The sequence below is a fragment of the Danio aesculapii genome, chromosome 5, assembly GCF_903798145.1.
Source record: "Danio aesculapii chromosome 5, fDanAes4.1, whole genome shotgun sequence".
Classification (NCBI taxonomy): Eukaryota; Metazoa; Chordata; class Actinopteri; order Cypriniformes; family Danionidae; genus Danio; species Danio aesculapii.
In genome coordinates this window covers 66,649,720-66,675,841 of record NC_079439.1, presented here as the reverse complement: position 1 = coordinate 66,675,841, position 26,122 = coordinate 66,649,720, and the positions used below count along the sequence as shown (strand labels likewise).

General features: G+C 36.0%; 1 protein-coding gene and 2 long non-coding RNA genes across 4 annotated transcripts in view; 1 reads left to right on the top strand and 2 right to left on the bottom strand.

Moving 5' to 3' along the window:
- camsap1b (calmodulin regulated spectrin-associated protein 1b) overlaps window positions 1-26,122 on the top strand; it is a 52,395-nt gene that overhangs the window by 10,952 nt on the left and 15,321 nt on the right. For both annotated transcript variants that reach the window (XM_056458742.1, XM_056458741.1), the window contains exons 3-6: window positions 520-782; window positions 14,859-15,020; window positions 15,329-15,409; window positions 22,724-22,865. In XM_056458742.1, the coding sequence (XP_056314717.1) occupies window positions 520-782; window positions 14,859-15,020; window positions 15,329-15,409; window positions 22,724-22,865 (648 nt within the window). The remainder of the gene's footprint in view (window positions 1-519; window positions 783-14,858; window positions 15,021-15,328; window positions 15,410-22,723; window positions 22,866-26,122) is intronic.
- LOC130229767 (uncharacterized) lies at window positions 9,832-10,971 on the bottom strand. Its single transcript, XR_008837869.1, has 3 exons — window positions 10,889-10,971; window positions 10,667-10,752; window positions 9,832-10,137 (listed from the first exon to the last, which is right to left on the bottom strand). It is a non-coding gene; the product is annotated as an uncharacterized LOC130229767 (long non-coding RNA).
- LOC130229768 (uncharacterized) lies at window positions 12,199-13,635 on the bottom strand. The gene is made up of 3 exons (XR_008837870.1): window positions 13,352-13,635; window positions 12,492-12,580; window positions 12,199-12,279 (listed from the first exon to the last, which is right to left on the bottom strand). It is a non-coding gene; the product is annotated as an uncharacterized LOC130229768 (long non-coding RNA).

Here is a 26,122-nt window from a genome sequence, read left to right as displayed (position 1 = left end):
TGAAATTATATTCAAATTCATCAGTGCTTGTAATTTGTTTATTATATTAATTGTATAATATTTATATTAGATTAATAATTATTATTTCATTATTGTTTGTTTATGGTTTATTATTTTTTATTATATTTATACAGATAGTTCTCTCTGCGAAATAATCCCAATCAATCTAAAATAATGATGTCTTTCCAAATATAGGTGTAGGTCATCGTATGAAATATTCAAATTCATCAATGCTTGAAATTTATTATATCATTTATATTATATTTGTATTACTCATTATATTATTTTCTTATGGATAATTATTGTTTTTTACATTGTATGCTGATTTTTTTCCTACGAAATTACCCCAATCAATAATGAATTCTTTCCAAATAGAGATGGAATTCATCTTGTGATATAATATTCAATATATTGCAGACAAAAAAAATCACAATGTCAGTATTTTCCCCCTAATCCTCACTATTTCATCAGCATTTCTGTTTGTTTACATCCAAATTCTTTGTGTTCTCCTCCTGTCAGATCACATCCCAGAGGACTTGCGGGACCCTTTCTACACAGACCAGTATGAGCAGGAGCACATTAAGCCTCCAGTGATTCGGTTACTGCTGTCCTGTGAACTGTACTGTCGCGTATGTGCCCTCATTCTCAAAGGAGACCAGGTGGCCTCTCTGCAGTCCCACCAGTCCGTCATTCAGGCCCTGTCTCGCAAAGGCATCTATGTCATGGAGGATGATGACACGCCGGTGACAGACTCTGATCTCACCTGCCAGCCAATCAAAATGGTAAGTTCATGAAAGTCTATTATGTAATTTAGGGTTTTCTGGAATTACTGTACTGTTAAGAATCCGTTTGGAGTGCACAGAAAGTTTAAAAGTATTCAAATAGTCGTGAGGTTATTCACAGACAGACAGACAGACAGACAGACAGACAGACAGATAGATAGATAGTAAAAATTATTAATAAATTCATATGAAATGGCCCCTTAAAAGTGACGCCGGATCTTCAGTTTTGCGCTCGGGTGTGCTCACACTACGATCATACCATGTCAAAACCCAACCAAACCACACTCTGGCACACCTCTTCTAACTGGGCCAGGGCCATCCAACTGAACTGCGCCTGGGCCCTATTCGGAGTACTCGCACTTGTCAATCGAAACGGGAAATGGGGGTCAAACGTGCTTGGGCATGGTTCAGATATCGCTACGGATTTTTTCTACGGACCAGTGGTTCAGATTTTTACTTACCCTGCCAAAATTTTCACTGGCCCCACCAAAAAAAGTGTATACATACACTTTTTATTAAGCATAACTTTAAATACAACTGACGAATTAAAAAATTACACTTGATGTAACTAAACTTGGAAAAAATATATATATATAAAGTGAAAATGTGCACATTAATTTTGACACCCACATACATCGTCACCAAATATAAATCAGATAGGTAAGACTTTCTCATACATAGCCTCATTTCAGTTGCCAAGTTTTGTAAAAATCAATCTATTAAAAAAACGCTGGCTAGAATTATTAATTATAGGCTTAAATTATAGAGAGAAATAACAGATTAACCGGCGTTGGGCCAAGAAACGCACCCCAGCCGTAAAGTGCACCCCCTATAAAATGTGCATATATTAACTTAAATTGAAAAAAAAAAAATATATATATATATATATATATAATAGAGTTATGACAACTAATGACAGTGACTGAGGTGAGTTCCATGAATGGAACCCTTACAGAAGATATATATTTAAATATATTTAAATAAATAAATGGATTTAATTTATGTACAATACTGATTAAATTAATTCAAGTTACTTTTTTTAATGGGTATGTTAGTTGAAAACCACAACAATTTTATGTAGCATGTTTGCCACAATTTTATGCCCATACTCATAATTCTCTCTTCATATTGCCATATATGGCTATTACACAACCATAATACACAGTGATATAGCCTGGTTCAATAGTTCGTTGGATAGTTTTGCTTTCTCACTACAATCAATCCGCTCCATAGTTCATTTCAATCAAGCTGAGACCACCTCATTCAGGCGATCTCAGACCGATTGTTTTGGTGCGGATCCGAGTGCGATTGTGGGATTCACATATACCAGATGAACCACACTAACTGGGCAAACGAGACAGGTTCTGAAACAAACGTCTTGGTGTGAAAGCACACTTAGATTGTATTTGTATGCAATTGACAAACACAGCCAAATAAAATTTTAGTGACAAGGCAGCACTGACCTGATCGGACCAGTATCCATCCTGTCTACCGTCCCGAGCGTCTCGCACACTGACCCAGGGCCATCGGGCAGTCCTTATTGTCGAGCCCTGCTAATGTGCTAATGGTAATAATATATATTATTAACTGTTAAAAGCATTAAAATATTATTTAATTTAAAAATAATAATTGACGTGCCTATTTTGTGTGACACGTTAAATATTGCATTTTAAAATACCGATTTATTTTAACATGCGAACAGCAGCATACAGAACAACAACAGAGCATCTTCATGCACCTGCAATGTTTCCAACAGCATAGAAAAAAGAATAAACTAAATAAAAAGAATAGATATTTTTCACTTGAATGACAAATTCAAAACAAAAACACTGACTAAATCCTTTTTGAACCGGCATGGGCTGTTTATTCCAATCATGTTTTTTTTCTTCTGTAAAATAAAAATAGCAGGCTACCGAATCGATCGCTCCATGGAAAATATGCATTTAATTAATGCACCGCTGTAATTCTTATATAACAAACCCCCTTTCAACATTTTTAATAGAAGTCATTAGTTTAAAGATTGTCATAATTACTTATTTCTCACTCGCGGTTCGTGTGTGCACGCTGCGTGTGCGTGTGTGTATAACAATTTTGTTGTTTACCTATGATATTGCTTTAATTTGCATACACGTTTTATAAGCTATAAAATTAAAGCCTCAGTTTTGGTCAGTAGCCTATTTGTTGAGTTTATGACGTGGCTCCAGGCAGCACAGAAGCAATCAGCATCAGCGCTGGTTTGCCAACCCGTCTGCGTCAAACTGTGATCAGAAATATTCTGCTTTCATTTTGCTTCTTTGACAAAAATTGAGTGCAAACACAAGATACATGGAGACTGGATCGCGAAGCAGCCGTGAAGATCAGTCGAGTCATCTGCACTCAGCGGCGCTTCCATTTTAACTTAGCGGGAATTAGACTGTTTTAAAACTTCAGTACCGGGACAACACGAGGGTGTGCTACAGAGGACTGCAGTGTTTATCGCTCACCAAGTTACATAGGCTGAAGCAGGGAAGCGTCCCCTCTGTTTACCTGCTGCCATGAACTGAAGCCTAGGAGGACACTTGAGCATATTACTCTTACAGAGCTTGTGATGTTGTTTGATGCTAAATTGCTTTTAATTGTTTAAATTAAACGTACTGACTGATATTAAAGTGATGTTTACACCATATCTGTATTTTGAAATCTCGGCAACAGCTGGAGGTTTGTAGTCCACAGCATGTCACTGCAATGTTTACAGTGCTGGTCCTATACTTCCGCGTTTCTTCCCACCACAGCCTCGCTTTGGTTCTTTAAAATGGCGGCCGTGTGAAATAAGCGTATTGAGCATGAGTGTTGCTGTTGATGTTATAATTGTAATATTTAATAACATTGTGATATTCAAGATTTGTAAAGTCATACAGCTCTGGATAACTTGAAACAGCGACCACCAGTCTCTCCTCCATCATTAAAAGTTATCCATCGTACTGACAACACAAACACTGCAGGCACATCAACAGAAACACCGCCTCTGCTTTCATTTGATTGAAGAATGAAAAAGACGCGACTGACGTAACATGCTTTTTCCGCTCAGGGTTGAGTTTTGTTTCAGCTGCGAGCGCACTGAGCAACGCCATAACGTTAAGTAGCGCGCAAAACACTCGCAGTTAGTAAACCATTCCAAAAATGCGCCTCTTAACACAAAAACGCTTTCAGTTATTGGCCCCTTATAGAGCCAAACATTAAAAATATATATAAAATTATATTTTTTAAACGTTTAACTGATACCATTAATCGGTTACAATCGCACCCTTTCGGTTAATGGTTAATCAGTTATTTTGAGCATCCCTACTATGGATGAACTGTGAGGAGAAGAATGCCACCTCTATCACATGACTTTTTAAAATGTGCATAGTGGAAATTGTTACTATTTTAGTTTACGCCAAATGTGCATAAAAATGGTGGATGGAAACATAGCTAGTGTTTTCTCTAATAATAGTAAAGTTCCCTTGGCCAGTATTAATTACAGTTACAAAACCAGACAGAGAAAAAGCAAAATTTGACATGGAAGCAGTGTTTTGACGAGATCTTCCTGTTGTAGATATCTCCCTGCACGCACTGGAGAAAGCTGATATTGTTGGCATATCCAGCATCTGTCTTTTCCCTTCATGCGTTGCCACTGGATTCACCTGTCTAAACAATTAGTGACGTCAGAGGTTGAACTGAAGTAGCACAGAGCGGAGTGGATTTCATTGATTGTTTCGGCCAGAGATGTGCTTTCTCCAGTGAATGGCAATCAGGGATGTTGGCGAATCAGCATTGTACACTCACTCGTGCTTTTATCACTTCAAATGCAAATCTTTGTGGTCGAGCCCACACCCTGTGCAGAGCTTAGTACAGTCTGAGCCACACAAACCTGTTAGACCAAACACACAAAGGCTTTGTTAGGCGTGTAGGAATGGCTTAATGACTTTAAGAGGTCTAGGTGTCATTTGTTAGCTTAAAGCCAATGTAATGGCATTTGTGCTACATGTGTGGCATTAAGTTCTCACAAAAAGGGGTTTGTGTCAACTGCACTGTACAATTTTTTTTTAAAGGAATTATTACTTCTGTTCATTGAGCAAAATGCTTGATGAAAATATTGTGGTAAAAATGCTATTTATGACAAATATTTACTATTTCAAATAATGCGTTTTTTAAACTGTCTATTCATCACAGCATCCTGAAAGTTATTGTAATTACCACAAATATCTTCACAAGTTTTAATATTTATGTTACACAAAATGCACTAAATTTGTCAAACATGCCTTGCTGAGACTTCTTTCAAAAACATTTAACCCAATGGTTGTGTTATCAGCTTAGCTAATTATTGCAGTAGGTTAATTTGTGTAAAATATCTGGACTGTTGCCAGTCTGATCCAGTTATGATTTTTTACATATATTTCTATAATTATAGTTTGTAAAACTAGCATAGAGCACCATCTACTTTTAAAAACTAACCTAGAGTGCCATTTACTGTTTAGAAACTAGTCTAGAGTGCCATTTACTGTTTAAAAAGTAGCATAGAGCATCATCTGCTGTTTAAAAAGCAGCATAGAGCGCCATCTGCTGTTAGAAACTTGCATAGAGCACCATCTTCTGTTTAAAAACTAGCCTAGAGTGCCATCTGCTGTTTAAAAACTAGCCTAGAGTGCCATTTACTGTTTACAAACTGGTCTAGAGTACCATTTACTGTGTAAAAAGTAGCCTAGAGCGCCATCTGCTGTTAAAAACTAGCCTAGCGTACCATCTGCTGTTTAAAAACTAGCCTAAAGTGCCACCCGCTGTTAAAAACTAGCCTAGAGCCCCATCTGCTGTTTAAAAACTAGCCTAGAGCTCCATCTGCTGTTTAAAAACTAGCCTAGAGCTCCATCTGCTGTTTAAAAGTTGCCTAGAGCGCCATCTGCTGTTTAAAAACTAGCCTAGAGCTCCATCTGCTGTTTAAAAGTTGCCTAGAGCGCCATCTGCTGTTTAAAAACTAGCCTAGAGCTCCATCTGCTGTTTAAAAAGTAGCCTAGAGCGCCATCTGCTGTTAGAAACTAGCCTAGAGCACCATCTACTGTTTAATAACTAGCCTAGAGTGCCATCTGCTGTTTAAAAACTAGCCTAAAGTGCTGTCCACTGTTAAAAACTAGCCTTGAACCCCATCTGCTGTTTAAAAACTAGCCTCGAGCTCCATCTGCTGTTTAAAAGTAGCCTAGAGCGCCATCTGCTGTTTAAAAACTAGCCTAGAGCTCCATCTGCTGTTTAAAAGTAGCCTAGAGGGCCATCTGCTGTTTAAAAACTAGCTTAGAGCCCCATCTGCTGTTTAAAAACTAGCCCAGAGCTCCATCTGCTGTTTAAAAGTAGCCTAGAGCGCCATCTGCTGTTTAAAAACTAGCCTAGAGCTCCATCTGCTGTTTAAAAAGCAGCCTAGAGCGCCATCTGCTGTTAGAAGCTAGCCTAGAGCACCATTTACTGTTTAAAAACTAGCCTAGAGTGCCATCTGCTGTATAAAAACTAGCCTAAAGTGCTGTCCGCTGTTAAAAACTAGCCTTGAGCCCCATCTGCTGTTTCAAAACTAGCCTAGCGTACCATCTGCTGTTTAAAAGTAGCCTAGAGCGCCATCTGTGGTTTAAAAACTAACCTAGAGCTCAATCTGATGTTTAAAAACTAGCCTAGACCTCCATCTGCTGTTTAAAAGTAGCCTAGAGCTCCATCTGCTGTTTAAAAACTAGCCTAGAGCGCCATCTGTGGTTTAAAAACTAACCTAGAGCTCAATCTGATGTTTAAAAACTAGCCTAGACCTCCATTTGCTGTTTAAAAGTAGCCTAGAGCTCCATCTGCTGTTTAAAAACTAGCCTAGAGCTCCATCTGCTGTTTAAAAACTAGCCTAGAGCTCCATCTGCTGTTTAAAAGTAGCCTAGAGCGCCATCTGTGGTTTAAAAACTAACCTAGAGCGCCATCTGGTGTTTAAAAACTAGCTTAGAACGCTATCTACTGTTTAAAAAACAAAGCCCAGAGCTGATTCAAGAGAGAATAATAATGCGTTTTGAAAATCTCAGAACAAATGCACAGTTGCTTTCTTGAATGTTTATGTTTGCCACAACTCTAGCATTTATTATTCATTATGCTTTTTTTTCAGCAGTATGTTATTGTTATGAAAGTTTTTAATAAAACTACACATTTGAAAAGAAAGAATTGCTGTCTTTGTTTCTGGCTCATTTGAAACATGCTGGTTTATTGGCCACATTGAGAGTTTTGCATTATGGGACACCGTGTACTCTGTTATATTGCACATAGTGCTAGATCTAGGAAGTCATCTGGGTATTTCATGCAAATCGATGTTCATAGTGCACTGTACAGAATAAATGTTGCAGACATGGTACAACTGGTGTGATAGTATGCTTTAGTACTCCATTTATCCAGAAGGATAAGTATCCGGATTATCTGAGTCCAAAGCACATCGCAGTCCAATCTTCTGTTTTATACTTGTCAGACGTCTGACATGCGTATCTGAGAGAAAGCCTCTGTGAAAGTCCGCTGACACTTATTGCCTTGAGTCAGGGATCAGTCTGCTGAGATTGTGCTGATGTGAACTGTGAGCCCGCATGAACAAGCCACTGGTTGACTGCTGCTGTGGTTGGCATGGTAACTGAATGAGCTTTGTATAGCAGTTTATTGTCTCAAGTGCTATTTTGCAATGGGTTATTAAAATAATGAGGTAGTCTGCAGCATTGGAGCCAGGAATGTTACATAAAGGTTTTTATATTTGACAAATGTGGAATATTGTGTTGCCTACTTTATCTTGATTCTGCTTTATTTTGGCAGATTAATTGGGCACAGGGTTTTGTTTTAGAGCAGTATGACCTTCTTTGGGCTAAATAGGATTATTCCCTCAAAGCTGGGTGTGCTGATCTTACCTTTCTTAGTCTGATGAAATGCAACATGCCTAATATTACAAATGGAGCTTATTATGCTTTTGTACGTAATGTTTTTTTTTGTAATAATCATAGACCATTTTGGATCACAATAAGATGTTTAGTGTCACACTACTACATTTACATATTTACGTTTGCCGTACAGTACGCATGCACTTTTCCGTTTTGTTTTTTTAGTTGAATCTTTAAAAACGTTTGTTTTAATGTACCCGTGTGAAACAAAAATAGTTCTGTGATCGCTTTTAGACAAATCTATCTACAGCATTTGTAATAAACGGATGTCATTGAATATTGATTAGTCAGCAGTATAGAATTTGATTGAGTCAAAATGGAAAATGCACATCAGAATTAAGTCAAAATTAGACCTCTGAATATAATTAGACATCAAAATACAACCCTAGTCAAGATGGGCATCTGTTAGAGCTGTGGTGAAAAATGGTTGGAGTGGATTTTGCAATTTTTCAAAATGCATCTCTTTTTTTCTCTCTTAAATCAATTCTCAGTTTAGTTTTAAATGCAGATGGCACTATAGGCTTTATAAACAGCTGTACTCTCTTACGCTCAATTTATTACAAATTCAACTAGAACCTAAAATGGCTGTGGACTATGTGAAACATGTACTGTGTTCTGATGAGTCCACCTTTACTGCCTTTTCCACATGTGGGAGAGTTACGGTGTGGAGAAGCCTCAAAGAAGCCTACCAACCAGACTGTTGTATGCCCAGAGTGAAGCATGGGGGTGGATCAGTGATACGCACGCACGCACGCACGCACGCACGCACACACACACACACACACACACACATATATACAGAGCACCAAGCAACACACAGCATCAGGCTCTCTCATTCATACACATATACACACACACACAGTATATAAACAGCATCCGCTCGCTCAGGAGCGATATTGTTGCTCCCATGGTACAGCAGTGGGAATGCAGACCTTTAGTTCGTATTTACCACGTCTCCTTTCTCGTTCAGTCGAAACCGGAAATACTGCCAAACTGCAGAGGTTGTGTTCTTTTTCGAGACCAGGTCACTTGGTGCGCGACTCGCCATCTTTCCTCACCTTTCTTTCTCTCCTCCACACTGTCCCGTGGTGACAATCACGCACAGGCATTTTCAGGCATTAAATAAATAATTATTTAATTATGTAATACTTGTTTCCTATTTAAGTGCATTGTTTTTTATGATGGTATAACGGTATTGAAACTGACACAGTTGTTATTTTAAGATCCCGCGGTATACCGCATTACCCCCCAAGCCTAATGGGCACATCACTGCCAAGGACAACTGAACCATTTTGGAGGACTATTTATTACAAATACCACTAGAACCTAAAAAAATCATCATAAAGTTAGGAAACTAGCCTAGCGCACCATCTGTTGTTTAAAAACTAGCCTAGAGCGCCATCTGCTGTTTAAACTAGCCTAGAGCGCATCTGCCGTTTAAAAACAAGCCTAGAGCGCATCTGTTGTTTAAAAACTAGCCTAGAGCGCCATCTGCTGTTTAAAATAGCCTAGAGCGCATCTGCTGTTTAAAAACTAGCCTAGAGCGCCATCTCTTGTTTAAAAACTAGCCTAGAGCGCCATCTGCTGTTTAAAATAGCCTAGAGGGCATCTGCTGTTTAAAAACTAGCCTAGAGCGCCATCTCTTGTTTAAAAACTAGCCTAGAGCGCCATCTGCTGTTTAAACTAGCCTACACTGTAAACCCGAATTAGTTGACTTTACTAGATTGTTGCGTGGAAACCCGTTGCACGAAATAAGATTAGTTTTTACATTTATTCAACTAAACAGGTTAAGCTGTATTAAAAGAAAATCTTTAGTGGGTGTAGAAGACAAATCAAATTTGGATTAGTAGTCTTTACTAAAAATCATTAGTTCACATTACTAATTTTAAAGAGGATATGTTTTGTAAAATGACTATTAAATTGAACGTAACATATATAATAATGTAAAAAAATGCTTTTATGCAATGATAATTGTTATATTTATGTAATCTATTATAATTAAAAATAATGCCACTGAAATGTTACAATTTTAAGCACAAAGAATCAAACAACCTTTCAATTTTTTTATTTTTGTTAAAGTTTCATTTACATTTCTTTCTGGCATTAGCAATCATTGCTAATAGAACAGTTGTGCAAATTTTGCAGTGAATCGAAAAGCAATTTAATTATTTAATGTCTGTAGCTTGGGCATTAAGTCACTGTAGCCCAACATGAGGAGAAATTTGTTGGATGAAGAGAAAAGTGTTCTTCGTCGACTTGGGGTATATATTAGTCCAAAGAGAATGCACAGCTTTTGACAAGTCTTTGAAGCAGTCCATCACAAGTTGTCCCTCAATGATCATCTTAACTGAGGCTTTGTCTGCAATAAGAATAGGATTTCAAGGTGGTGGAATGACTGGATCATCAGAGCCCTACCAACAGAGAGGAACAGTTATGTTTTTCATTACATAATTATCAATAATTATTTAACAAATAACTTTTAATGACAGAGACAAAAGATAATATGTGAATTGGTTTTGACCAATTTACTTTTGCTTCAGTTACACTGCAAAAGGTTTAATGCATTCTACAATGCTAAATTTAGCATTTACTTATTGACCCTCATTCCCATTTTAACTATAAGACTTGTGTATCTTCATCTTTCCCTCAATTTAAAGTCACAAAGCCAATTTATCTTTAAATTGAAGTTTGACTTTTAAAACGGGGACACAAAAATCACAGGTATCATTAAAAATAACTTAAACTGTGTTCTGAAGAAACAATCTTGTGGGTTGAATATATTATGACATGTTAGAGAGTTTAACCAGATGTTTTGCTATTCTTAGGTTTCAATGTTTTAAACCAAGTGTGAACGTTTAATAAAATGTAAGGACCATGCATTAATGGAAAGAATGTTTTCAAGGTCCTTTAATAAATCCATTGAAACGGTATGTTACTTACAAAGCATGGTTTAAAGAAGTCTGCAGGCTTGTCCTCCAGGAGAATCAAAAGCCCTTTTAGGACCTAAAATCTGTAGGCTCTTGAGTCTGTTAATAAATAAATGAATAAATAAATAATGTTGAACAAACATTGTATTAGACAAACAATATAGTAAAACTTAGGAAATTTTCTATAATTTAACTGTTAAAAAATAATGCTAATATATAATGGACATGAACCAACCTTGGTTTGCTGTAAAAGCTCTGACAACAGCTCTCCAACATTCCTCTTTAACTGAAAGATCTCAATTAAACAGACTGTGTCGATCAAACATTTCGGTAACTCTTCATAATAACTACACACTATGAATCATTTATTAAGCATTAGCATCTAGTGAATTCATTATCTGTTAAGCAATAACTCTACATTAATAAGCGTTAGTAAGCAGTTTATAACTGCAGCTACAAATGCTGTATTCTTGACTTATAACCACATTTATAATGTGCTTAATAATTGTACTTTCATACTTTGTTAATTATTCATTTTTCATTACTAAATGAAGTATTGCATTATTTACAAACCATTTGTATTTAAGAGTAGTTGAGGGTTTTTAGAATCATTCAGAATGAGTTAGTAATTATTAATAAACTATTGAAATCAATGTTTATATATCTTATCATTCAGGCACGTAGTAATGGTTACTATGTACAGTATGTTTATAAATGCTTTATTAACTCAACTTCATGCAGTTTTCTGACCAATTTAAAGTGAGGACTATTTATGCTTTATAAATCCCTTATAAATGACAGTTAAAGGCTTAATATCAAATGAAAAATAATCTTTGCAATCTTATCTAAAAAGTAAAATTACTTTAAAGTTTAAACATTGCTGAATGACAAGAGTGTCAAAATACATAAAACTGGATAAAACAACAACAATATAGTAATTTAACAATATAATAAGATGCAATGTTTAAACTGTACAGTAATTTTATTTTAGATAAGGTTGCAAAGATTTATTTTTCATTTGATGCAGTTTATATGTGTATCTTCAACTGAATAGGAATGAATAGTGTCATTTATGTTGTTTTTCCTGTTTAGAATTTAACTGAGCCTTTAATTGTCATTCATAAGCAATTTATAAAGCATGAATAGTCTTCACTTTTGTTTAGGTCACAAAACTGGATGAAGTTGAGTTAATAAAGCATTTATAAACATACAAATTAAGTAATTGTAAATGCCTGAATAATAAGAAATACAAATGTTGATTTCAATAATTTATTAATAATTTACTAACTCATTCTGACTGATCTTAAAAAACAGCAAACTACTCTTAAATAACTGGTTTGTAAATAATGCGATACTTAATTTATCAATGAAAAATGAATAATTAACAAAGTATGAAAAGTACAATTATTAAGCACATTATAAATGTGTTTGTAAGTCAATAATACAGCATTTGTAGCTGCAGTTATAGACTGCTTATTAACGTTTATCAACGTAGAGTTAATGCTTAACAAATAAAGAATTCACTATTTGCTAATGCTTAATAAATGATTTATAGTGTGTAGTTGTTATAAAGTGTTACCTAATTCCTGCTTGAGGTTCTTTCCCACTGCTGAACTACAAGAACACCTGCAAAACAAGAGAAAAAACAGAATATTAATATTTCTAAACTAAATCACTAAATACTTCAAATAAATTAAAAATAGGTCAATAATAATAAAGTAAATAGTAAGTTGAAGTAATAATAAAGTAAATAATAAAGAGACACAAAATACTGTAAGCAACACTTAACGTTGAGATAAAATAATAATAGAAAAATGTTATTACATTCTTAAACATACCTGATCTACTGTAAAAAGTGCAGGCCAGCGCAGCAGGACCCACCTTATTGCAGGTTAAGACTCCACTTTTTTGCAAACGTAAGGTCCATCTTTAAACGGCAAATAAGAAATTTTAGGGAAAAAGTTTAGAAAAAGCTGCAACTATAACTGTACTGTGAAAGTAAATAAATTTTGCTAGTGACCTCAACTTCTATACAGTTTAAGCAGTGCTTAATTTGTGATTTGAGTGGTCTCAGAACAGATAGGGGTAACTGATCCGGCATGTTACCCGAGGATGGAGAGGTGTCGCGCATGAATGGGGAGCGGTTGTGTTGGTGCAGTGGATGGCGGAGGGGTGTCGCGGACGGCAGTGAAGAGGGTTGGGGAGTCGCGGGAGAAAACGAAAGTGAACAGCGGACGGGGGAAAAGGGCGGTTGAGGAGGGGGGGTCGGCAAAATGACGTGCCGGACCAATGTAAACTCGCCCTTCACAAAAAAAAATCGGTTTCATGTGAAACTTTTAGCGTTATTAAAGATTTATAATATTTAGCGTTAGCCGCTAGCATGTGCTCATGCATGGACTCGTGCTACTATTACGAACCAACACGACGTGTAATAATTATGACGTTTTACAGGGAACATGCTTTAAACAGTGAACATACAGAGAAACAGTAGATAACGTTAACGTTATAAACGGTAGTTAGACAGAAAAGGCAAATGTATATAATATTATAACCTAACTGTGAACTGACAGGGAAAATAGCGCTAACTGACATATTCATAGCAGAGACAATATTTTGAGTTCAACATCAGTGTGGATTTTTAGTTCTCAGTTTTGTCAGAAAAACATATAAACTGATAAAAGCTTCTTTGCACACTTACCGTGTCATGTTGATTTTCAAAAATCCGCGGTAACCCAGCATCCTAAAAGCTCCAGGCACTCACTGAGCGTTTTGCTCACGTCACCTCAGCCAATCAAGGCCCCACCCCTCTCTAACAAAAACATAAGGAAGGGAGTTGTCCCTGCTTAACATGATAAGTAAACTCATTTTTTCTTCTGATTAGTGCAAATAGCTAATTTGATTTAGTAATGACACAATTTCTTAAAGAACAATAAATAATTAGTAATGATCGCTTAAAATGTTTTATAAGCACAAAATCCGGGTTTACAGTGTAGAGCACATCTGCTGTTTAAAAACTAGCCTAGAGTGCCATCTGCTGTTTAAACTAGCCTAGAGCGCATCTGCTGTTTAAAAAACTAGCCTAGAGCGCATCTGCTGTTTAAAAACTAGCCTAGAGCGCCATCAGTTGTTTAAAAACTAGCCTAGAGAGCCATCTGCTGTTTAAACTAGCCTAGAGCACATCTGCTGTTTAAAAACTAGCCTAGAGTGCCATCTGCTGTTTAAACTAGCCTAGAGCGCATCTGCTGTTTAAAAACTAGCCTAGAGCGCATCTGCTGTTTAAAAACTAGCCTAGAGCGCCATCAGTTGTTTAAAAACTAGCCTAGAGAGCCATCTGCTGTTTAAACTAGCCTAGAGCCATCTGCTGTTTAAACTAGCCTAGAGCGCATCTGCTGTTTAAAAACTAGCCTAGAGCGCATCTGCTGTTCAAAAACTAGCCTAGAGCGCATCTGCTGTTCAAAAACTAGCCTAGAGCGCCATCTGTTGTTTAAAAAATAGCCTAGAGAGCCATCTGCTGTTTAAACTAGCCTAGAGCGCATCTGCTGTTTAAAAACTAGCCTAGAGCACCATCTGCTGTTAAAAACTAGCCTAGAGCACCATCTTCTTTTAGAAACTAGCCTAGAGTGACATTTGAGAGTTGAAAACTAGCCTAGAGCATCTTCTGCTAGTCACTAAGCTCAAAAACGATTCAATAGAGAATAGTAATGCATTTTGAAAATGTCCGAATCAACAGAGAATTAATTTCTAAAACAAATTTTTTGCATTTATTTATTATATCTAGCATTTATTGTTTGCTGTTTTCATTAGTATGTTGTTGTTTGTGTTTTGTCTCTCTATTTCTTTAGCTAAAGTATATGTCAAAATTGCATTGCAGAGAGAAAAACATAATTTATAAAGTAACGTTGGTTTATGAGTCATAATTAAATGTTGAAGTTTGGTCTAAAAATAAAAGTCATAAATTAAAGGAAACATTTGCAAACATTAGACTTGTTTTAGGGCTGGCGATATGGCCAAATGCAATCTAGATAATTATTTTCTAATATTAAACGATAACAATATATATTTCAATATAAGTTGTTAATGCTTCCAGCTTAAGAGTATCCCAACAATGGCTGAAGCGCTTATTAACAAAAACAGATGACACGATGTATTCCAGAAAATAAGTGCAGCAGTGTGACATGCATTTTCTTATCGGTTTTGTGGCACAGAGTTCCCACATCCCCATGATTGATGCGTTGATGATGGCCTACACTGTAGAGATGATCAGCATTGAGAAGGTTGTGTCCTGCGTGAAGCGTTTCTCCACATTCAGTGCCTCCAAGGAGCTTCCCTTTGACCTCGAGGATGCAATGATCTTCTGGATCAACAAGGTGTGTGCTTCTTTAAACATGCGGCCATTAGTCATTTCATAATTGTCTGAAACAGCTTGATTTATCATATGTAATCCTTACACCATAAATTGCTTTAAGTAGGAAATTACAGCATTAAATAGTGAATGTTATGCTTGAATAAACGTCTTGGGCGTTACTTGATGCACTGATAGCTTAGTGTTTTTGTCTAGACCTGCAGGGCCTTGTTCAGATCGTGTCTATTCATGGAGACGTCTGTCAACACGCGCTCAGATGTCCTTTATGTAATGTTTTGTAAGTTTCATAACAGTTATTTCTTTGTGCCGCAGGTGAACTTGAAAATGAGGGAGATCACAGAGAAAGAGCACAAATCAAAACAACATCTGCTGGAATCTCCAAGTCATCAGAAGGTACCAGACATCTCAGCCAAAGTGTTTCATTCATAGATTTTAACTGTCTTGCTGATCGAGTGCTGTTTATAACTGGTCTTAACATCTGTTTTGGTGAATCGCAAGTTCACGTTGCTAAAAGCAGGTGTAAATATAATTTTATTTGTGTAGAAACAATTTGCTCCTTTAAACTGCATTTGCATTTTTTTACAATTTGTCTTTTACAGAACTTTTTTTTTTTTACCAGAAAAACTTCCCTACACTAGTTTGTTTTGTCTTTTATTTTATAAATATTGAATAATGAATAATCAATTTGATTTGGGATGCATTTTATAAACTGCAATATTGCTGTCAACAAGGGGGCAACAATACAGTCATGATAAGATACATAATTCGATACTTCGAATTCACAATGCGATATCTTAATTCTGTATGCTAAAAAGTTTAGTATTAGTCTTGTTGTTAGTTCTCAAACAAAATATAAAAAATATTTGATGATATCATGTAGGCTTACTGTTATAAATGCTACATTTTTAAATGTTATATATGAAAAAGAAGTGTAATAAATTGACTTTGATGGATGATCACATTTTGCTGGTAATATCAGACATTTGTCATCATCAGATTAGTTTTTAAATTCACTTTGTAGCACTGACAATGAGGTCATATGAAGCATGAAACAATCGCTCTGTCAATAATATTGAACTTTATAAAACAACAGGATAAAACAAACTCAGTATCGCAAATCATATTGTTTACATCAGCAATGCACATCGTCACATTGTGTAGAGATTAGTTGTGTCAAAAATATTGAGTTTGATTCCAATCTGTACCGTAATTTTAAAAACGTTCTGAAACACAGCTGATTGACCATTGTTTTCACATGCTCAATATATATGACTTTCATTGCCTGTAAAGGTCATTGATTTATCTCTGTGCAATGTGCAAGTTCGAACTCAGGTAGACAGACACTAGAATGTTTGAAAGCCGCGTCAATCTGTGAATCCATCAGCGGATCACTCATATGCTAGCTCACTTGGTGCACAATAGTGGTGAAGAGTTGTAAATCCATGACCTTTATGGACAATCACAATTATATTTGTTGAGCATAATGGCCAATCAGCACTGTTTAAGCATCCTCAATAGCACTCAAATGTTTGCTGGAAATTGTTTAAAGTTTTAGTTTCGAACGGTACCAAACTCGCTACTTTTGACAACCCTAGTTGTGGTTTCCCCTTACTACAATGTATTGTTACACTGTATGGTTGTCACGATACTGTAATTTGGAACCAATCGATACAGAAATTTTAAAAACGTCCATTTCCCGCTAACATTTGAGTGTTGTTTAGCACTTTCTTAAACAGCGTTAATTTGCCATTGTGTTCACGTGTTCAACAGAAATGATTGTGATTGGCCGTAAAGGTCATCAGTAGTTCACCAAACTCACCGTTGTTTTCTGAGTGTAACCACAGATACAGGGACACTGAAGTGTTTCAAAGTCACGTCAATCAGCTGGTTTGTCAGTAAGCTGACATAAATATTTTGTTTATTACTAATATTTAGTCGATAAATAGTTGATTTTAGACCTCAGACTATTTTTCGAACATGTAAAAATAAAGTAAATATATTAAGTTGTTAAGCAAAGCAAAAAATACAACTCAACTCAAATTGAACTCATACATATCTGGAAAGGAATATGTACATATTGGAATATATCGTTCTATGTATTATCGAATTGAAAATATAATAAGTTGTTATAGGTATTGACATGAAAGTTAATTTAAATGTAACATTAGATAGATCCACATTTTGGCCAAATTTTTGAATTATTTATTTAGTGTTTAGAGGTACAAACAAGCCCAATAAATCTAGATAATAATTTTTTAAGTTCTATTGTTATTGTTTTCATGCAGGCCTTGTTTCTTAAAGTGCTTTAAATAAGCATATTTATTTGATGTTTGACGGTATCTCAACTTAAACGCGAAGAGAGGGTGGGACATAATGTAGCTCCTCCCATTTTAAAAAATATCCAGTTGTGGCTGTCTCCGAAACCGCATACTTCCATACTATGTAGTACACTAAAATCAGTAAGCGAGCCGAGTAGTATGTCCGAATTCATATGATTCGAAAATCAGTATGTGAGAAGTACCCAGAAAACTTACTACTTTCGGCGAGATTCTAAAGTGTGCATCCCATGCACGCTGCGCTATCCCATGGTGCCCCGCGAGAGAATTCATGAATGGGAGTGAAGCAATGCAACTGACGCAGGTAGGTCACATGACCATGACAAAATGCCGGATGTAGTACGTCCGAATTCCATTCATACTACTCACATTCATACTGTATAGAATGTACTTTTCTAACGGTTGAGTAGTACGTTTAAATTCAAATGCAGTACCTACTCAGTAGTAGGCAGTTTCGGACGCAGCCAGTGTTTTGTTTTTATCACTGCTCTGCCAGTAGGAACGATTGAGCTCAAGTGCATCAAATGAAAAGCAAATGAGAAGTGTCTTTAAGGGGGCGGGGTATGCTAGACACTAGAGAGCATTTGATTGGCCACGATTTGATGAAAAACATAAGTGTGAGGTGACGTGAATAAAAACGTCGATCCATTTAGGCGGAAGTGACAAACTACCAGCCTTACATGTTTTATATCTTCTAAATGCAAATTTTGTGAATGTTTTGGTATGCACTAGCTTACAGATATCCTAAAAATTAACAATACTGATACTAACATCTAAAAAAACTTTTTTTAAATTTCGTCTGACCTTTAATTTTAACTGTTCACTGCATATGTGTTTGACACTGATCATTTTATCTAATCAAACTTAATGGCTGTTAATACCAGGTGTAAACATGATCTCACGTGTGAACTGAACTGGCAGAAACTGAACAGATGATACTAACAACAACAACCTAATGTCTACAGTGGCATCACTCCTTCTGTTTCTCCTCTAACCTCATAGCAGGGTCACATCTGTCTGCTCTTTTTCTTTCCTGACTTTACATCCCTCTCTGCTCCTCTTCCCCGTCTCTTTCCCTCTAACCTCCTCCCTCGCTACTGGGATAGTCTCCCTCAAAATGGTATTGGAAACTAGTACCTGTAAGTTGGCTGTGAGTGCGTCCTTTCCACTGCACGACTAATATGTGTCACTCCCAATGTACACCATCACCACTCAGGCCACGCTTTTATCTAATCAGCGCACCCTGGGAGACGCTGCAGTCCAGTGGCTTACGCTGTAATCGCACAAAATGATCTTTGAGCACATGCAGTTATGAGCTAACACATGCCGCTGAGCGTATTTTTGTGTGTTTGTGTGTGTTTGAGTCTAACTTCAGCTTTGGTCTTATCATCTCTTGCAGTCATTTCCATTTTCATGTGTCTATTTCTTGTCTGTCTCTCGGCTGTGTCTGTCCTTCAGCCTGATTTTAAAGGGATAGTTCACCTAAAAATTTAATTTCTTTCTGGCATTTACTCACGCTTCTCTTGTTTCAAACCTGTTCGAGTTTCTTTTTTCTGTTGAACACTGGAAGAAGATATTTAGATGATTTCTAGCATTCTTCAAAATGACTTTTGAAGTTAAAGAAGAAACTCAAAGCAGGGCTGCACGATATTGGAAAAAAACTGACATTGCAATGTATAATTTTTCTGCGATATATACTCAGTGGCCACTTTATTAGGCACAACTTACTAGTACCAGGTTGGGACCCCCTTTTGCCTTTCAGAACTGCCTTAATTCTTCGTGGTATAGATTAAACAAGGAACTGGAAACATTACTTAGAGATTTTGGTCCATATTGACATGATAGCATCACACAGTTTCTGCAGATTTTTCCATGATGCGAATCTCCCGTTCTATCACATCCCAAATGTGCTCTATTGGATTGAGTTCTGGTGACTGTGGAGGCCATTTGAGTACAGTTAACTCATTGTCATGTTCAAGAAATCAGTCTGAGATGATTTGACATGGCACGTTATACTGCTGGAAGGAGCTATCAGAAGATGGGTACACTGTGGTCATAAAGGGCTGGACTTGGTGGTTATTTAATGAGTTTACGTGGTTGAGTTACTGTTGCCTTTATATTAGCTCTAACCAGTCTCAAACCATTCTCATCTGACCTCTGGCATCAACAAGGTTTTTGCGCCCACAGAACTGCTGCTCACTGGATGTTTTCTCTTTTTCTTACCATTCTCTGTAAACCCTAGAGATGGTTGTGCGTGAAAATTTCAGCTATTTCTTAAATGCTCAGACCAGCCCGTCTGACACCCATGCAACAAAAATAATTTATTAATAAAGCCCCTTTCTGATGCTCCGTTTGAATTGCAGCATATCGTGTTGACCATGTCTACATGCTTAAATGCATTGAGTTGCTGCCATGTGATTGGCTGATTAGAAATTTGCGTTAACGAGCAGTTGGAAAGGTGTACCTAATAAAGTGGCTGGTAAGTGTATATTGCAATATTAAGGTAATTTCATGAGTTGATTTACTAGAAATAACTCCATAAGGAACGAATTTATAATTTGGTGCATTATGTAGGGAGTGTGTATATTGTAAAGCATAATAAGCAAATTACAAGCATAAATTAATACAAAAGAGACAAAGAGACAATTGAAATAGACAGTGCTTTATGGTTTTCTGGATATTTGGTGTTGAGTTAAATGTAGAATAACGATGTAATCAAATGCAAAATAGCACTGTATATTCTTCATTGCAATAAAAAAAGCAATTAATCTTTGTTAAAGCTACAAATTTTATAACTTCTTGTGCCCGAGTAGTTTAAATTGGCTTGAAATTGTATAGTCCTGGCCTTAAAATACATTTTTCCACTTTAGTAAGGTCTATTTCTTGGTTTATTCAAATCACAACTCAAAATGGCAGATTCTGTGATGTGACTATTGCATATTTTCACATTGTGATAACGATGCTGAAACAATATATTGTGCAGCCCTAACTCAAAGGTTTACAACCACTTAAGTGTGAGTGAATGGTTAGTATATTTTCATTTTTGGGCGAACTGTCTTTTTAAGTCTGAACTGGCCCATTGCATGCTGGAGCCTATGGGGGTTCATGAGTGGAACAGAGATACTCTGTCTCCGTTTTGCTGCTTTTTTACATTTTGATCTGTAGCTTTAAGTATGCAATGTATATTAAGTGTACAATTGATTTAGCACATTTATAAGATCACAGTTATGGCTGCTGTGATTTATGTAGAGGGATTTTCTTGCATTTGCTTATTTGTTTGTTTTGTAGTGGTCAACTGATATATTGCCAAGGCTGTTCTATAGGTCCTGATATTTGTCATTTTGTTTATATTATTCATTCATGGATAATTGGTTTTACCACATTGATGACATGCAGAAGGCAAATCTTTTGTTCACATGCTGTCAACATGGCCTGGACTGTTGAAGTCTAAAAAGAAAAAAATTGAAGAGATTAAACACTTTGGAAGTACACTTACCAAATACTGAAATGTCAACAGATTTTGGGTAAAAGTTGTTGACTTTTTTTTTAGATTGCTGTTAATAATATCAGTCCATTTTACTGCTGAATATCAATTTCAGTCTAGTTTAGTGTTATAGTCTGCTAATTAATTAGACCTGGTTAAAAGTAACAACTTAAATGCATTTCTCATACACATAAATGTCTGAACATAATGGTTCCAAGCCAAGCAAAAGGAATGCTAGCCTTTAACTGAGAAGAGGCAATTCCCACCCAGTACACAACTTAAAAATACAAAAAAATGTGTATATTCATCAAACAAATATGTATATCAGTTGATCTCTATTATTGTTTGTCTTTTAGAGTCTTTTTAGTGTGTTTTGCAGCAATGTCTAACTGCAGTACTGTGTTTGTAACAGCAGTATATCAGTGTTTCTTGCTTTTGTGATTCATATTCTTTTAAAGTATTTGGTGGCCAGCCACTGTTCTACTGTATTGTTGTTTAAGGGAGCAGTTCACCCCCAAAAATATATTTATTCATCTTTCTTATATTGTTCTTAACCTGCTTATTGTCTCAGAACTAAAGGGAATAAAAAGCCTGGATCTGTACAATGTAGCAGCTAATTTGATTTAGTTAAGCTATACAAAACGTTTCTTATATTTTTTCAGTCTTTTGTTTTTGTTTAAGGTTTTTTTCAATTTTTCTTTTTTGGTGATAGTATAATACTTATATTGTTCTGTTATTGATTTATTCATTTATTAAGTGGCCTATCCAGCTCTGACACTTTGATAATTAGAAAAAAAAAATGTTGGAGTGGATTCTGCAATTTTTCAAAATGCGTCGCCATTCTCTTTTGAATCAATTCTGAGTTTAGTTTTAACAGCATATGGTGCTCAAGGCCAGTGTTTCCCAACCCTGTTCCTGGAGGCACACCAACAGTACATATTTTGGATGTCTCCGTTATCTGACCCATTAACTTCAGGTGTTGGAGTCTCTTCTGATGTTATGATGAGTTGATTCAGGTGTGTTTGATTAGGGAGAGATTGAAAATGTGGACTGTTGGTGTGCCTTCAGGAACAGGGTTGGGAAACACTGCTATAGGCTTCGCAAACAGCTGTACTCTCTTACGTTCAATTTATTACAAATACTACTAGAACATAAAATGGCTGTGGACAATGTGAAACATGTATTTTACTCTGAGGCCCCCTTTACTGTCTTTTCCACATCCGGGAGAGTTACGGTGTGGAGAAGCCCAAAAGATTGTGTAGAACCAAGACTACATTTTATCAGCTAATTTGATTTAGTTTACAAGTTATACAACATTTTTTATTATATTTTCCCTCTCCAATAATTTTCCATTTAATAGTTTGTTTAATAATTGTTTTTCTTTCTTTCTTTCTTTCTTTCTTTCTTTCTTTCTTTATTTATTTATTTATTTATTTATTTATTTATTTATTTATTTATTAAGTGCCTTATACAGCTGTCACTTTCATAATTTAAAAAAAGGAACAGGTTTACATTCTGATAAAAATAACCTTATGCTTTCCTTGGAAGAAAAAAAGTGTATATTTTGAACAACATGGGGGTTGGTAAATAAACATATTTATTTATTTATTTAGTTATTTATTAATGTGAGGTGAACTATTCCTTTAACTTGTCTTGTAGTCTTATTTGCCTGTAATTCAAACCTCTTTTTTAATGTGTGTCTGTCTAGAATTAGATCAGCAAAAATTCATATATTCAACCTCAAGAATTAAAAACATTCCCTTTTCAAAAAGGTTTCTTGCCTACATGATACCAGTACCCTATATCAAAGGTTACATAATAAAAATAAATAGTCATTATTATTGTAGCTGATTCTGACAGTTTGTCTTTCTCTCATGTCTTTTTCAGGTACGGTATCGGAGAGATCACGCTTCAGGTCGACAGCTGCCCTATTTCCCGATGCTGGAGGACTTGATCAGAGACGTGTGTGACGGTGCTGCACTGCTGACCGTGGTCCATTACTACTGCCCTGACCTGATGAAGCTCGACGGTACAGTCAAACACTCTAGAGATGAGATATTAGCTGAATAAAGGGAGTCATCTACAGTTGAAGTCAAAAAAACTTTAATATTTCCAAAATGATGTCTAATAGAGCAAGGAAATTTCACAGTATTTTCTGTAATATTTTTTCTTCTGGATAAAGTCTTATTTGTTTTATTTCAACTAGAATAAAAGCAGTTTATTTATTTATATATTTTTAAAAACCATTTTAAGGTCCATATTATTAGCCCTTTGCATTTTTTTTTGCATGTCTACAGAACAAACTATCATTATACAATGATTTTCCTAATTACCCCTTATTAACCTAGTTAAGCCTTTAAATGTCACTTTAAGCTGAATACTAGCATCTTGAAAAATATCTAGTGAGATATTATATACTGTCATCATGGTAAAGATATGATCATTTTACTAGTAGTAAAAACCCCCAAACTCTTCCTTCAAACTATTCACTGCTTGCTCCTGAACTGTTTATTAGACCCAACTCAGAGTTACGCCATTGGTTCAGTGGTTGCTATGTCAGGCTGCTCAAACAAACAGTACAGAAGTTTTGATGGTGCCAAAGTGTCTGCATTCCTCATAAAATCAACATAGGAATGGCTTGCTTACAGTTGTTTACTGCATATTAAGCTGGAAAAGGAGAAGGTATTTTTACACACTTGTGTTCTTTGCTGCATTTTTTTCTTAAAGGGATACTTCAACAAAAAATGGATATTCTGCTGTCATTTACTTATCGGAGTTGTTTACACCTTGTCACATCATGTTTTATTTCTGATCAAATAGCTAATCTAATTACACCTGACCACATAAATGTGTCTCCCTTAAACAGATATGTTTCCGATCTTCAAATCTCACACTATATACTAATTTAACTAGATTACATCGACTAAAGCATCAGATGCACTACATTTTATTTAATTAATAGTATTATTTACAAAAACATAAGCTGTACGTCTTATTTGGCATTCAAATGATTTTATATGCAGGCTTGAAAACATTATTACAAATGCGCAAGTTGGCTCCGTGATTATATCCATTATAGGCTATGAAAGTGGTGTAGATATATACCACAGTATGTATCTAATTTGTTGGAGTACTGTTCAAATACTTACAATACCAGATCAGCAGATATACTCTTACTTAAGATGCCATTTTTTCACACAGAGTTAGTTCGATCTGCGTTGATCGCGAGCTGCGAATGAGCTTCAACATATACTACATATAAAATTTGTACCATATATCGCAATATTTTAAAATATTTAACAACTGTCAATTTAGAACAGTGCACATGTTTTAACACTTGTTTATGGTTTATACAATTTTTGTGTGTGTTTATGTGTTGTGACGTATTTTTAAAATTGTTTTTGTAACTTTGTCCTATGCTGCCTGTCTTGACCAGTACTCCCTGATAGAAGAGATATTGTATCTCAATGGGACATTCCTGGTAAAATAATGAAATAAATAAATAAGCTATGAAACATATACACTCACCAGCCACTTTATTAGGTACACCTTACTAGTACCGGGGGCGGACCCCCTTTTGCCTTCAGAACTGCCTTAATATTTCGTGGTATAGATTCAACAAGGTACTGGAAATATTTCTCCGATATTTGGTCCATATTGACATGATAGCATCATGCAGTTGCGACAGATTTGTCGCCAGAAATTGAGACTCACCAGACTAGGTAACATTTTTCCAATCTTCTATTGTCCAATTTTAGTGAGCCTGTGTGAATTGTAGCCTCAGTTTCCTGTTCTTAGCTGACCAGAGTGACACTCGCTGTGGTTTTCTGCTGCTGTAGCCCATCCGCCTCAAGGTTGGACATGTTGTGTGTTCAGAGATGCTCTTCTGCATACCTCGGTTGTAACGAGTGCTTATTTAAGTCACTGTTGCCTTTCTATCAGCTGGAACCAGTCTGGCCGTTCTCCTCTGACCTCTGGCATCAACAAGGCATTTGCGACCCACAGAACTGCCGCTCACTGGATATTTTCTCTTTTTCAGACCATTCTCTGTAAACCCTAGAGATGGTTGTGCGTGAAAATCCCAGTAGATCAGCATTTTCTGAAATACTTAGACCAGCCATATAGCCCAGTTTTTTTATTTTAAGAGTAGTGAAATTTATGTATGTGGTTTCAACAACCAGATGCATTTAGACCTGTCCAGCTTTGTGTGGAATGCATCCTTGAACACCTGAAGTAGTTTGAGCGGATTTTGTAGTCAGATTTATATCCGTCTCAAATGCATTTCAGAGGGTATTTAGACCTGTTCTTTTCTCGATTGGGTCGCTTTCTAGTCAGAAAAAATGCATTAAGTGACCAGGTGTAAACAGCTCCATCCTCTTTAAGTTGAATACAAAGGAAGATATTTTGAAGAATGTTAAAATTCAGCCATTGTCAAATATCGTATATTTTTTTGTTTTTACTATTGATGTCAGTTGCTGCTTTTTCCAAATATTCTTCTGAATATTTTATTTAGTGTTCAACAGAAGGAAATTCATTAAAGTTTATAACCACTTGAATATAAGTAAATGTGAGAGAATTAATATTATTATTTTTTTATGATCTATCACTAAAGCTTGACATGAAAAAGTCATACTGTTTTTAAACAGTGAAAATGTTGTTGGTTGTTAAATCACTTGGGATTCAAAATGTGTTTTTTCTTGCAATGTTTTTAATACGTGATTTTATGACATACATAGTACAAGATGAGAGAATAAAAACACTTGAGGGGAGATGAAAAAACAAAAATTGAATATTTTGATAACCTAAACCCTGCTCACAATGTGAGATTTCAGCCACGATTTTGTCATCTGAGACAAATTTGGGAAATCCTAAAAGATTCCTGAAATCCGAGGCTAAAATCTGTGATCTTTGATCGTTGGTTTGACATGTTCACAGACAGCCACTTAGTGCCCGTTGCGATCATGTTTTTCCTTCGATGAAGTCCTAGCAGTGTCAGAATATTTCAGGCACTTTCCTCCAGTGTGACAACAGATGCGTCAATCCAAGAACCAATAGAAGCTCCGAATCTGATGACCCAATCCATGTGACAATTCAAATTACGGTGGGGAAATGTCAAAACAGTTTTTTCCTACCTGGTTTTATTATTGAGACGCACTGTGTGCAAATTAGCCGCTACAGATTGTTTACGTTTGCTATGAGGAATCATTTCAGAAAGCGGGTGAGTGAAAGTGTCACGGGTGGATAACGTCAAACTCCAGGGTTTTTTCTTTCGTGTTTGGCGTTTCT